The sequence below is a fragment of the Aspergillus japonicus genome (genome assembly GCF_003184785.1).
Source record: "Aspergillus japonicus CBS 114.51 unplaced genomic scaffold BO86scaffold_6, whole genome shotgun sequence".
Classification (NCBI taxonomy): Eukaryota; Fungi; Ascomycota; class Eurotiomycetes; order Eurotiales; family Aspergillaceae; genus Aspergillus; species Aspergillus japonicus.
The window spans coordinates 244,802-257,184 of NW_020291643.1; the positions used below are offsets into that span (position 1 = coordinate 244,802).

Genomic DNA, 12,383 nt, shown 5'->3' on the forward strand with positions numbered 1-12,383 from the left:
TTGTCCTTCGCTTGGGGCCCATTTGCCAATCTTTTATGGTTCTTATCAGCAAGACTCATCGGGATTCTGTGGGTCTGAACAAACAAAATTGAATAGCCCAAGTGCGTCTGCACGTCAGACAAGCCCAGCTCTCCAGCAGAACCAACTCTTGCGAGTCATTGCATCTCCTTTCCAACACTGTTCATCTCCATGTTTTGGAAACCATATCATGTAGGTTCAGCCGAGGAGCAGGTTCGTGGGGTTCAAAGAAACTTTCTCGGGCCTCCCACGATTGCACCACTGGAATTCATGACCTTGAAAGATCTTGTGGTACTCCGTACTGTTGGGTTTTCTCCCGTGGTAATGCCATTGGTGGAGTGTGCGGTCCACCCAAGGGCAAACATGGGAACGATCGTCCTCCCTTTGCACATTTGGACATTCTTGGGTCTCTTCAGTCTCGCAGTCTTGTGCGCGCTACGCACTGTGATTTTCGTCTCGCCATGATGTCGACAGGACGAGTCATGGATTGATGGACAATTGTCTCTCACGCGGGGGCGCCAGAGACGGATGAGAGCCCCGCCTCTGAGATACACTCCACGGATTACTTCGTAGAGGTACACATGGCTACACGGAAGCCGCTAAGAAAGGCTGACATGTGGCGTACTGTATTTTTTTCCGATGATGATCGCCGTCATCGATCCGTTCCTCCTAGAAGCACGGGGCCTTGGAAACTTGACACCGGACCGCGCCAGAACCCCATCCGCATCGTGCTAGATAAGCGTCCGTGCAGGATGAGTTGAGCTGAATGCCCTGAGAGGGTCTTGGTAAGCAAACCTGACTTTAGATGTTCGTGGCTGTCCCGGGCTCTTGATTAGCCTAGGGGTGTCATGTCAGCACTGGCCGCTGCAACCGCAGCTGACATTTGCCTGGGCTAATCAGCGAGTCGGCCTGTATTCCGTAAAGAAACTAGTATACTGCCATGCCCGGACCATGAACAAATTGAGAGCCCGTAAGGCGATCGGGGGGGCAAATCAGCCCGCTGCATATGATCACAAAAGGGGTCGACCTAATGCAGAGGCAGAAATGGGAGGAATGCGTCTCAGCTCTGTCTCGGCCAACCATCATTCTGGGATCCACCCAGGGAAAACTGGATTGGATTCGACGTATCTCTTGCTAGAGGCCGGCCTGGGGCTGCAGGAACCCCCATAAATCCAAGTTCAGGACGGTCTCACAGCAGCGTCACACGCACTCTCTTTCTCAGTCTGTGACTCTGAAGATCCCACACACCGTAGGGCCGCAGGATCCCGGCATATGCGTGCCTTGACTGCCTGTAACGTTACCCACGCATGTGTATATACAGCAGTGGCATTCCCCTCGCTAGTTGTGATTCCGATCGATCAATCACCACCACTTTTACCCCTTTCTTCTAATTATCGGTTCAATCGCGACTAGTCATTTGCATGCAATTCTTCCTCTAACCTTGGGACCATGGATGGAGTATCGATGGGGATGGGCCCGGCCCCTGTGCGGAAACATTTCGTCCTGTGCTTTGATGGAACCGGCAACAAATTCTGTGGGGATGAGTCGGACAGCAATGTACTCAAAATCTTTCGGGTAAGTCCGGTCGGTAGGCACTCTTTGAATGAGACTACTCGTCACAAGCGATCAATTGGCTGACGTTCGTCTTCTTCCGGGAGCTTAGATGCTTGACCGCAGCAAGAGTCATCAATTCCATTACTACCAGCCTGGGATTGGAACCTACGTTACCACCCACTCTCTGACAAGCCACAGCCGCTACCAGCGGATCCGATCAGCGTATCTGAAGGCCAAGGATTCTGCCATCGGCTCCTCTTTCGACCAGCATGTGATGGGCGGATATAAGTTCCTGATGCGGTACTATTCTCCCGGCGATGATATCTACTTCATCGGCTTCAGTAGGGGGGCATATATTGCACGTTTCTTGGCCGAGATGCTTGACTATATAGGATTGCTCGAGGCCGGTAACGAAGAGCTAATCCGCTTCGCATGGAAGACTTTTGCCAAGTGGCAGCAGCGACGAGATGACACAGATGAAGAGCGCGAAGAGAAGAAGAAGCTCTTTCGGTACATGAAGGCATTCCGCGAAACCTTCAGCCGACCAATCAGTAGGATCAGGTTCATGGGTCTGTTCGACACCGTCAACAGCGTCCCGCGCTTCGAGTCAGCATGGATGCAGAGGAGCAAATTTCCTTACACCGCTCGTAGTTCCGCCAAGGTGATTCGACATGCGGTCGGTATCGACGAACGTCGGGCCAAATTTCGCCAGGACCTGATATCGGAAGTGAGGCCCTGGGCTGAGAAGAAGAAAAAGGAGGCCCACCTGTGGGGACGCCAGAAACTCCATCACCTTCGTCATCCTGCTGAACGACATGATCACAATGATGTTCCCGCTATTACCGTCAATGATGACAATGGCGACAAGAAAATAGACGATGGAGTGCAACGGCACCCAAGACGAAGCCACGAGGAAACAGAGTCTGTATACCGGAGCACTAACTGCTCTCGTGAAGACCTGCATCATGAATCACATCGATACCGTGCTCACGCCTCATCCAGCCCCAATCGAAAACTCAGCCTGGCGGTGCCTGACATGGCAGGATCCGCAGAGGACCTTCATTCCATCCGCAGCGGCAATTCCGGATTATCACTGCAAGTACCTGAGGTCATTGCGCAGGCGGTTATGAGTGACGAGGAGGATGGTGGGCAAGACATCCAAGAGGTTTGGTTTCCAGGCGGCCATGCGGATATTGGCGGAGGCTGGAAGCTTGGTGAGGATGAGGTTTGGCCATTGAGCCATGCTCCTTTGGTGTGGATGGTCCAAGAAGCACAGCGTGCCGGACTGCAGTTCGACCCCCGGAAGCTGAAGCAATTCGAATGCTGTGAGGAATTCGACGGAGACTACACTCCAATCCATGAGAAAACAATCGACTGGAATCGCGACAGTGACTTCTGCCGGGACCCAGTGCATAATAACGCAGACGACGGCCAGCCATCCAGATTTCGGCCATATGCAAATGGAGATACCTCAGAATCGAGTCGCAACTTCCGCGAGGCCCTCCTTTGCTCAAGCACCGAAGGCTTGCTACACGACTGTTTGGAGTACAAGATGGGTCTACCGGCTATGTCAGTCCTTACTTGGAAACTGATGGAGTACCTGCCCTTCCGCCGGATGGATCTTCAGAAGGATGGCTCGTGGAAGCCGATCCGCTGGCCACTTCCTTGTGGGGAGGTTCGTGATATTCCAAATGAAGCTCAAATCCATGTCTCTGCAATCCACCGGATGAATAGCGACCCTAACTATCGACCGGGCAACTTGATCATTGGAGGTGGCGGCCGTGGCGTGAAAAGAGCACCCGCCGAGTACGGGATCGGCGAGTGGGAGCTCAAGGCTAACGCGGGTGATCCAGTGCGTGAGGTATATGTGCGCAAGGAGCCCTCGAAGATGTGCAAAGAGGATCATCACTGAAATCAGTCCAGCAAAAAACTATTCATCTTGAGAAACCGTAACGTGGTTTTCGTTCGGAGCATTCATACCCCTTCCCAGCTCCTGACTTCTGACCGATTAGCTAGCTCATTCGAGCTCACTCATAAAGCCTTTCTACCATAATATATAATCATTCTATTGACTACATTCTTTGAGGCTTAAGTTCGAAGGGTAGACCATGTGTAAGATCAAGGTACTTAACCCTTCCTTGGTTAAGGATTTTGCAATCGGATGGCTTGAGATATCATATGCCAGTGTGGCCGCCGAATTTCACCGACTGAGAAAGACAGGGATAATCTGAACCGCCTGGGGGCTCGTTGAACAGACGTATCTTGACCCTAGATGTGAGGTCGTGGCAGCAAGCGTACTCTCTTCTCGTTGCAAGCTATTATGCAAGGCTGGCCCCGTCAGCATGCGGTACAGTCCGTGCAGCACAGCTCAGGCCAGATTTCCGGCACGGCCGGAATTGCTGGAGAGGTCCAATAGGCACAATTTGACACATGTTGACAGGGTTGCAGAGTGCATTACGTTAGTGTGCTCGGCTCTGGAAACATCGACAAATGTCTGGGCTGGCCTAGACTCGGCTCCATCTAGAGCAGACATGATGCTCCTGGTTGCTGGGGCTTCCCCTCTTTTGACGTGGAATGTGTGAGTAGGATCCACTGCGATAAGGCGCGGGGTGCGCATTATCCGTTCTTAAGTAAACATCGAAGGTAGGACAGAGGAGTGTGAAAATAGTTGCGCCGATTGGTCCGGATTCCTGTTCTTTCAACCAAGGGAATGAGATCGCAACAACTAGGAAGAGTGGTACAGGCGGAAGGAAGACGTTGCGTTCGCCAAGCTGAATCGAATTTCAAGCCACGCTTATAGGACATAGACAGGGAAACTGTGGCGGGAGAGGGGAAACGAGAACCCGTCAGGGTCCGGATAACAGCTAAGGTAGATACCTCGGTCATCGTATTTAGTTGATATGATGAGCCGATGAGATAAGTGCAGCAGATGAGGGCCGTCAATGAATGTGAAGAATGATAACGTTGTAGTCGAATCTCATTAGTTGAGTCGTAGTTCAAACCAAACAAGAAGAGACAGACGTACTAAGTAATTGAGGATAGAGTGAAGTGTAGGAAGTAAGTTACTGAGTAGTTGACATAAATCCAAAGCAGAAGGCGGTGTGCTGGTGGGGCCTCAAGCTGGACTCGTGGTTTCCCCGACCGCGCGTTGATTCATTCTTTGGTTTTTTGGTGGTTGAGCTGACCTCACCACTATCTACTACTAATGTTACCTCCCCTAACTTCCTCACTTACTCGTCCTTCGTCACCACTCCGATCCTGTTCCTCACTTCTGTTCTTGACAAGGGCCAAAAAGTGCATGGACTAAGAGGGGACGAAACAAAAAGAACAAAACCATACGCACAACACAATAAAGAAGGGGGATTTTATTGCTTGTGCGCAAAAAAAGTCCAGCCTTAAAAGAAAGGAAAAGGCGAAAAAAAGGGGGGGGAACTTTCCCTAGTAAATAACTCCTCTCCGCTTTTGCTCGGGCAAAAATTCAACCCCCCCCCCCCCCCCCCCCCCCTAGGCCCGTATATCTACTACTACTATTTCACCACTACTCCGCTCCACAATACGCCTCACCCTTCAAATTCCTGGTTCTGCGCCCGGCAAACCACCCTTTCGATTTTTTTCTCTCGCACACCAGCATGAGGTCCAGTTAGCCCAACTCTTGGTTCGCAGACGGATATGGAAGCGTCTCACCCAGACCCAGAGGGTATTATGCTACCCCCAAGCCCTGTGGACTCGGCAGGCTCGGTTGATTCGACCTCGTCCGGCTCTACCGTCGAACATACCAGGGAGCCAGAACGCAGTGATCACGTCACGATCACCTTATCTCTCACGCCTGATTCGCCTGCCCAAACTCCGAGTCGTGCTTCTTTCAACCGCTCCCACGTCCGTTCACGATCGATGATCGAAGTTCCAGGCGTCCCTCCAATGACGCGCGCCCACTCTTCCCCCGGGCTGGACTCGCGGGGCAGATATATCTTCGTCAATGGTCGCGGGGGGCTTGCCAACGTCGGCGACAATTCAGCTAGGCGTTATCTGCCGCTGCAGGTGAACACGGGGGAATCATCCGACTCGAGAATGGTGCCCCTGAATGTCTCCCAGACCATTTCCGAGAACGCGGAGTTGGACACCAGGATGGTTACGTCGCCCTCCAAGGCCGACTGGCACCCTACATTGCCGGTACTCCCGCACACACTTCCTCGCGTCAATCGTCGACGTCCCTCGTCTCCCTTGAGTTTCCATCCGCCATCGTCGCCTGGTTCGGTCATGGGCAGCCCGTCCCCCTCGCACTCCTCCCCTGGCGTACTCAATTCGCGATTCAATGAGACCTTTCCAGGCTACTCTGCCTCTTCCACTTCATCTATTCCCTCGACCCCGACCAGTCTCCGATCTCGCAGCCCGAGCATCTCCTCGCTGGAAACCATTCCGGATATTCCCGATGCGGAAGCAGAAGCCATAGAGGCGGACAGAATCGCAGCATTGAAAGCTGCTGCCGATAAAGCTGATGAAGCCGAGGAGGCCACCAATACGAATCGACGGCGTGGGACTTCCGATGCTTCGGGTCCCTCGAGCCCTTTCATGAACACGCGCGTTTCTTCTGGTGGATACGGGGTGCGGGCCGATAAGCGGAAGCGCTGGAGTGTCTGTGGGGCGGAACGTCGTCAAGATCTGGACCTGGAGACCATTTGGGAAGATTGAGGAGTCAGCCGAATCCGACACGGCCACTACCAGGAACCACGATCCTTCTCACAATGGACAACGGCTCTGGCCGGCTTCAAGAACAACAAATCACCAGAGCCGACCCTATTGAACCTTATCGAACACACATTTCTCGTCCTTTCATTCAATTTGGCGCTCAATCAAGGGATACCCCCATCTCTTCTGTCCTCTTCCTAGTACGCGCGGTGTTTTTGTGCTTCGATTTTTGCTCAGGAGGATAGCGGAGAGTTGAGGATCACGCAGGCTCGTTGATACTCTAGTTGTGGGTGGGAGCATATTGGCGCATGGTCACTTCAAATGATGCCCTGGGCGGAATTAGTCTCTGGGGTTTATGTGTTCCTGTTCTTTTACTCCTGACCCCGTTAGCTGTCGTTTTTTGTTCTCTCCTTCATTTTTTCGAGCGAGATTGACCAACCAACCTGTGATTCCCCTCCTGTTTCTCACTCGTTCTTGTTCATGTTCTATCAGTCTTGTGGGCTCGGCTCTTGTCTTTATTACTTTTGCTGTACCATGGTTGCCAAGGAGTGGCCGGTGAAGGTGTAAATAACTGTGGCTCTGCTATACTGCCAATCATACATACCTCAAAGAGTGCAATTTGCTCTCGTGTGCATTGTATCTCAGCTAAGCTATATCTGTATACTTTGACTACAAGAAACATGACAATACAAAAGCCAAGCAATAACCCCAAATAGAACCAAGACAACAAACATCCCTCTCTCCCTCACCGACAACCCCAAAGACTCAACACATGGACGATTTCCCGGGGGAGAACCCCCGGACCCCCCTTCTTTTCAGCTTCCCAGTATCACGCAATCACGCACCAGCCGACGGCAAAGAATCATCCCTCATGCCGCCGACCCCCAACCCCACCGTCCCCAAACCATAAAGATCGCAGATCCCCGCCGCCGCGCGCTCCCCACTCCAATACGCGCCCGTGGTCGTCCCCAGCGCCACGAACGGCGCCGTGTGCTCGCCGGCGAACCACACGCCGCGGTCCGCGCCCATCCCCGCCCGCAGCACCTCGATGTCCCGGTCCCCCCGCTGCAGCCCGACCTGGAAGTTGCAGTACGAGCCGTGGCCCGCGTACGGGTCCGTCTGCCACGTCGTCGCCAGGTAGGCGAGCGGCTGGCACTCCGCCGCGGTTGGGGAGTAGTTGTGCAGGCGGGCGACGAAGGGGTGGAAGATTTGGTGGAGCTCCGCAAAGTACTCCGCGGAGGTGGGGGCCAGGTGTGCGATCCGCGAGACGATGTGCGTCGCGCTGGGGCCGAAGGTGTAGAAGAGGAGGGTCGGGTGGGCGGTTTCCCCGGAGGAGAGGGCGGCGAGCGAGATGCATTCTTGGTTCCAGTGGATTTCGGCCGGGTGGCTGGTTGAGTAGCTTGGGTTGAGGAATTGGGCGAACGTCGGGGTTTGGTAGGATTTGTAGGTTGATGGGTTGACGGTGGGATTGGGGGCGGTGGTGCTGGTGCTGGTGCTGGGTGAAGGTGATGATGATGCAGGGGAGGTGTGCCAGAAGGCGCGCGGGAAGGTGATGTATACTTTCTCGAGGCGGCCGTAGGAAATGCTGTCGATGGCTTGGCTGAGGCGCGGAGGGATGGATGGGGCAAATGCGTCTTTGTTGCGCTTGAGCCAGCCTAGGGGGCAGGTGACGACTACTTCGTCGTAGGTGGAGGTTTCCCCTGAAGCTGTTGTGATGGTCACTTGTGTGCTGGATGATGGGGTAGTGGTGGTAGTGGTGGTGCTGCTGCTGTCATCGCGAATTGAGGACTCGATCTTGATGATCGGTTGGTTGAGCCGGATATCCGCGTGTTGGCGTGCGGTCTTGGAGACATGTTCTAAGATCCGTGTATATGTAGATGCCACAAAGTAGTTGTCTGCGAACGAAGAGATCAGTAACGCTAGACAATTGATATAGGAACCTTCTGAGGAGGACGCTCACTTCCATCTATACATTCTTCGAGGCAGAAAAACTTCAGACTCTGCCTCTCGATGGGGTCACCGACATAGGCACCCCACATCCTGCTAGACTCAACGCACAGCTCCTGTTCTTCCTCGTTGAGATCGGTCAGTGCCACTTGTTCCTTTATATAGTCAAGTAAGCTCCGATCGACAGGTATCGTCTCTTTGTAGGTGTTGCTGTACTGGAATGCCTTGGCGATGATTGTCCACAGGACGTTCGAGACCCTCTGGGCGACATCATCACTGATCGGGGTCCCATCGGGAGCTATAAGAGCCTGGTGCCCTTCGAAGCCCTCCACGGCGGTGCTTGTGGCTTCAGCAATGCTGACTATGGGGTTCTTTCCAGTGCCATGAATCCAATTCGGGCCCCTGCTTGAAATGAGCACAACATGAAATACAAAAGCAACATCAGAGAGCGACGGAAGCTTACATGTCAACCAGATGATCATGGATCTTGCTCTGATGCACCTGTATTGACATCTGGGTTAGCAAATGACTCTCAGCAAGTGGTAGTGGTTTTATCTGGCGTCTACGCACCCTCCCACCGAGTCTATCTCTTGCTTCGAAGAGAACGACTTGGGCGCCGTTCTGGATGAGGATATCCGCGCATCGCAAGCCTGCGAAGCCCGCTCCGATAACAGCCACTCTGGGCTTATGGCCCTCGGCCACGGTTCTTGTCAGATAGGGCATGCCTCGAACCGACTGTAGCAACGATTGGACGTCTCTCGTATTGATTGTATGTTGGAGTCGTAAACTGGACTGTGTTCCGTTAGCTGGATTCGGAAATTGACGTGTTGTGTGGCATGTATAAGATAGCTGTCATTCAACATTCTTCGCGGCGCACCCACAATGACTCAAGGAATGACTCAAAGGAATGATGAAATGATCGTTCGATGACGCATCTAGCACGTCCATGTCTCCAAATGTAGTCGTCAGTCACGACCGGCGACAGACCCCTTTCGAGGTCTATGTATAAGCCCACAAGCATGCGAAAATTATACATACTTGTATAATGCAGCGCAGCTGCATAGACAACCCGAACAACCAATAATAAGGAAGAAAGAACATGAGAATGCAAAAGGAAAACTGGCTAGACCTACCGACTTGTGAATGACTTCGCTCTTCCAATTACGCAGCACCCAGGGTAAACTGATAGACATCCGTCAACTCGTGGCAAAGAAGAGGCGTAACAATACTGTACACCAACTCGTATTTAAGTTGTACCTCTGGGTCTGGCGAGACAGAGCGGTTATATGTCAGCAGGCGGCGGCCACGTGCAATGAGCCCTATCTGTCTGTTCAATTTGCCCTCCCCGCTCCCGCTCTCGGACCCGCCCTTCCTCTTTCTCCCTTCATCCCCACTCCTGCAGACAGCTACCTAGTCTAAGCTATCGAGGTGGCTATCGCTGCTGGGCTTATCATTCCCCGCACGCTACGGCAGAGTCTACAACCTATCACCCAAGCTCAAACACTCTAATCATATGACATTGTTATTTTTGGAGGTATTAGGCTGATAACAGCACCGGATATCATTGTCACTCAAGACAAGGTTGTCATCACCCAACAAAGAGAGCCCTTGATTGCATTTGCCTGGAAGGAATAACAAAAGCAGTGCAAACAGCAATCACAATCCAATCACCACACGTTGACCATCACTCCGATTCATACAGGCAAACACGCTTGCTTGCTGGCTTGTAATCTCCAACAGAATCACTCTAAGGAAGAGGGAATATGAGACAAAAGAAATAGAAAAGACATAAGAAAGATGGGGTCATTATAGAAATGAGAAGACAATAGTGCTCATCTCCAAGCGCCTTGGCTCAGGGATAATAGTCCCTGGATGCAGTCGAGATCCTCCTCCTGACTGGCGCCGCCGCCCCCACTCATGAAAGCGGACACCTCTGGATCCAATTCCGGTATGTCCTTGCCAATGGACATGTTCGCTCGGTGCTGTGATTGTTGAGAACCTCGAGCATACCTGCCAGCTGGATTGACGTTCTTATGGGTTTTTCCGTCCCTTCCACTCGTGTCTTTGAGCACCGAACGTCGATTGTTATGAGATGCAACCCGACGGCGATTGTGGGAAACTCTCGTCCCGGGGATCCAGTTCTCTTTATCTGAATCACCGCACTGCAAGTCGACATCCCCGTCTTTCGCCGCTTCCATATAGGCCTTCGGGTTGGATCCCGCGTAAGACAACTTGTGATCAGACTCTAATCGGCCCAGTGACGAGACAGTACGAGAGATCTTCCGTCTCTTCTCGCTGTTCGGTTTCGGAACCGGGGTATTAAGGTAGTCTGCTGAGTTCATCAGCAGAGACATGTTGTGCTTTGCTGATAAACTTCTGGTCAAGGAGCGCTGACTCCGGGATCGGAAGAGCCCAGGAGATCCAGCCCCTGGCGCACTTTGTGAGCTCGTTGGGGTGGAGAGGGCACTTCGCGCATCGGTATCGAAAAAAGCCTCCCAGTTTCTGGGATCTCTGGATCTTCCAAACATCCTCTCTGCATCCGTGCTGCCAGCTCGCGGGGTGCTGAAAGCCACCGCACTACTGCTCCTGCGAAGCCCTGTGAAAGGAGGCTTCCGAGCCGAGAACATGGAGATACGATTCCTCGACGGAGAGGGCTCGCCGTCAGCTCTGATAACAGCTTTCCCGTCGGACGACATTGCGATGCGAAGAGCATTCCGTCCTTTCGGAGGCGAGGGTGTGAATTCGCCTTCTTTCCGAACCATGGCTTCCCCATCGAACGAAAGCGATAGCCGCAGCGAAGGCGGTGACTTAATATCGTGGAATTGGCTCGGTGTCGACGCACCCTGCACATATGGCTGGTCACACTGAACCTCCGTGACTGATCGTTTCCTTTTCACGATGTTCTGTTGCGACTCATCGTATGTTGGTACCTCTTGTGTCTGAGCTGACTCTGGCTCCACAATCGCCTCTTTCGATACTGGTTGCGAACTTTCCAGCGCTACAGACGTAGCCAAGCTTGTTTGAGAGCTGAAAGCCGGTTGTTCTAGGCCACCCTTATCCTCAAGTGCTTCATCAGACTCGCAGGAGTTGTCCGATGATTGTGTTGACGGGACCGTCTCCTGTCGAATCTCCTCGGGCTGTTCGGGGCTACTAAAAGGGACGATTTCCGAAGAGAGGCTGTCGTCACTGGGGACATGTTTCGACGCGTCGGACGCGCTTGATCGAGGTGCGAGGAGCTCGTGGGGCTGAAGAGGCTTGGACTTGCGACGGTCATTTTGACGGCGATTTTGAAACCAGATCTGGAAAGCACGTCGAGAGGATGATTAGAAAACTGAGTGGCCCAAGTATGAGAACTGCTCTTCCGCATCATACCTGCACTTCCTTTTCGCCCAATGAGACGCGACTGACTATACTAGCTCGGGCCGTCTTGTCTGGCTTGGGGTTTCGTTGATATTCTGCCTCGAGGATTGCGTGATCTTCTGGACTATACATTCGCAACAATTAGCAGTTGTACCAGCGTGTTGAAAAGTGCTTCGGGGTTGAGGTGTAGCTGTGGTTCCCAGGCATACCTTGTGCGACGCCGCTTTTGCCGTGCCAGCAATTTGTTGTCCACCCGCGGCGGGAGATTCTGGGTCAATGTTTTCTGAGAGTGTACCAGAAAGGCATAGTTAATGGGCGTAGCATCCCACGTTTGAGTAGCCGGCGGCGAAGACGAACACGCGGGCTCAGCAATGTGTTCCAGATCAGACATGTTGGGCAGCAGCAGCGGAGGTTTAAGATGACGGCATAGGCGGTGGTGTTTGAGGGAAAGAGATAAATAAGGAAAGGAAAGAAAAGAAAAGAAAAACGAAAGGTACAACTGGAATGATTGGACCCAGACGAAGAAGAAATAGAAGGGAAAGAGAGGAATTGAGAATGAGGTGGTGGAGGGAAAACGTGCCTCAAATCGAGAAGCACGACGGAAAAGACTAGTAGGTAAGTTACGCTTTGCTTGATCTAATCGCGTCGTCGCGATGTGTGACGCGGGCGGAGGGCGTTGGTAAGTAAAGTTGGTTTTCTGTTACTTTACTGTCCACGGTATGGCCAGGCCGCCCCGTTTTCCGCTTTTCTCTCCACTCACTGGCACTGGCACTCTCTTTCTTTCTTTCTTTCTTTCTTTCTTTTCTCGCCCTCGCGCC

The 12,383-nt window shown here is 52.7% G+C and overlaps 3 protein-coding genes across 3 annotated transcripts; 2 read left to right on the forward strand and 1 right to left on the reverse strand.

The window, feature by feature from the left end:
- The first annotated feature begins 1,328 nt into the window (after nucleotides 1–1,328).
- BO86DRAFT_186477 (T6SS phospholipase effector Tle1-like catalytic domain-containing protein) lies at nucleotides 1,329–3,699 on the forward strand. The gene is made up of 2 exons (XM_025666629.1): nucleotides 1,329–1,593; nucleotides 1,682–3,699. The coding sequence occupies exons 1-2, from the start codon at nucleotides 1,468–1,470 to the stop codon at nucleotides 3,482–3,484; spliced, it is 1,929 nt and encodes a 642-aa protein (XP_025531140.1). The 5' UTR covers nucleotides 1,329–1,467; the 3' UTR covers nucleotides 3,485–3,699.
- Nucleotides 3,700–5,079: 1,380 nt separating this feature from the next.
- BO86DRAFT_186505 (uncharacterized protein) lies at nucleotides 5,080–6,331 on the forward strand. Its single transcript, XM_025666630.1, has one exon. It carries the CDS (start codon nucleotides 5,242–5,244, stop codon nucleotides 6,259–6,261), a length of 1,020 nt encoding a protein of 339 aa, XP_025531141.1. The 5' UTR covers nucleotides 5,080–5,241; the 3' UTR covers nucleotides 6,262–6,331.
- A 764-nt stretch (nucleotides 6,332–7,095) lies between these two features.
- Nucleotides 7,096–11,956, reverse strand: BO86DRAFT_416169 (FAD/NAD(P)-binding domain-containing protein; the record flags this gene model as incomplete). The annotated part of the gene is made up of 7 exons (XM_025674954.1): nucleotides 7,096–8,153; nucleotides 8,219–8,607; nucleotides 8,669–8,706; nucleotides 8,776–8,930; nucleotides 10,283–11,504; nucleotides 11,578–11,689; nucleotides 11,775–11,956. 7 exons carry the CDS (start codon nucleotides 11,954–11,956, stop codon nucleotides 7,096–7,098), a joined length of 3,156 nt encoding a protein of 1,051 aa, XP_025531142.1.
- Between the last annotated feature and the right edge of the window lie 427 nt (nucleotides 11,957–12,383).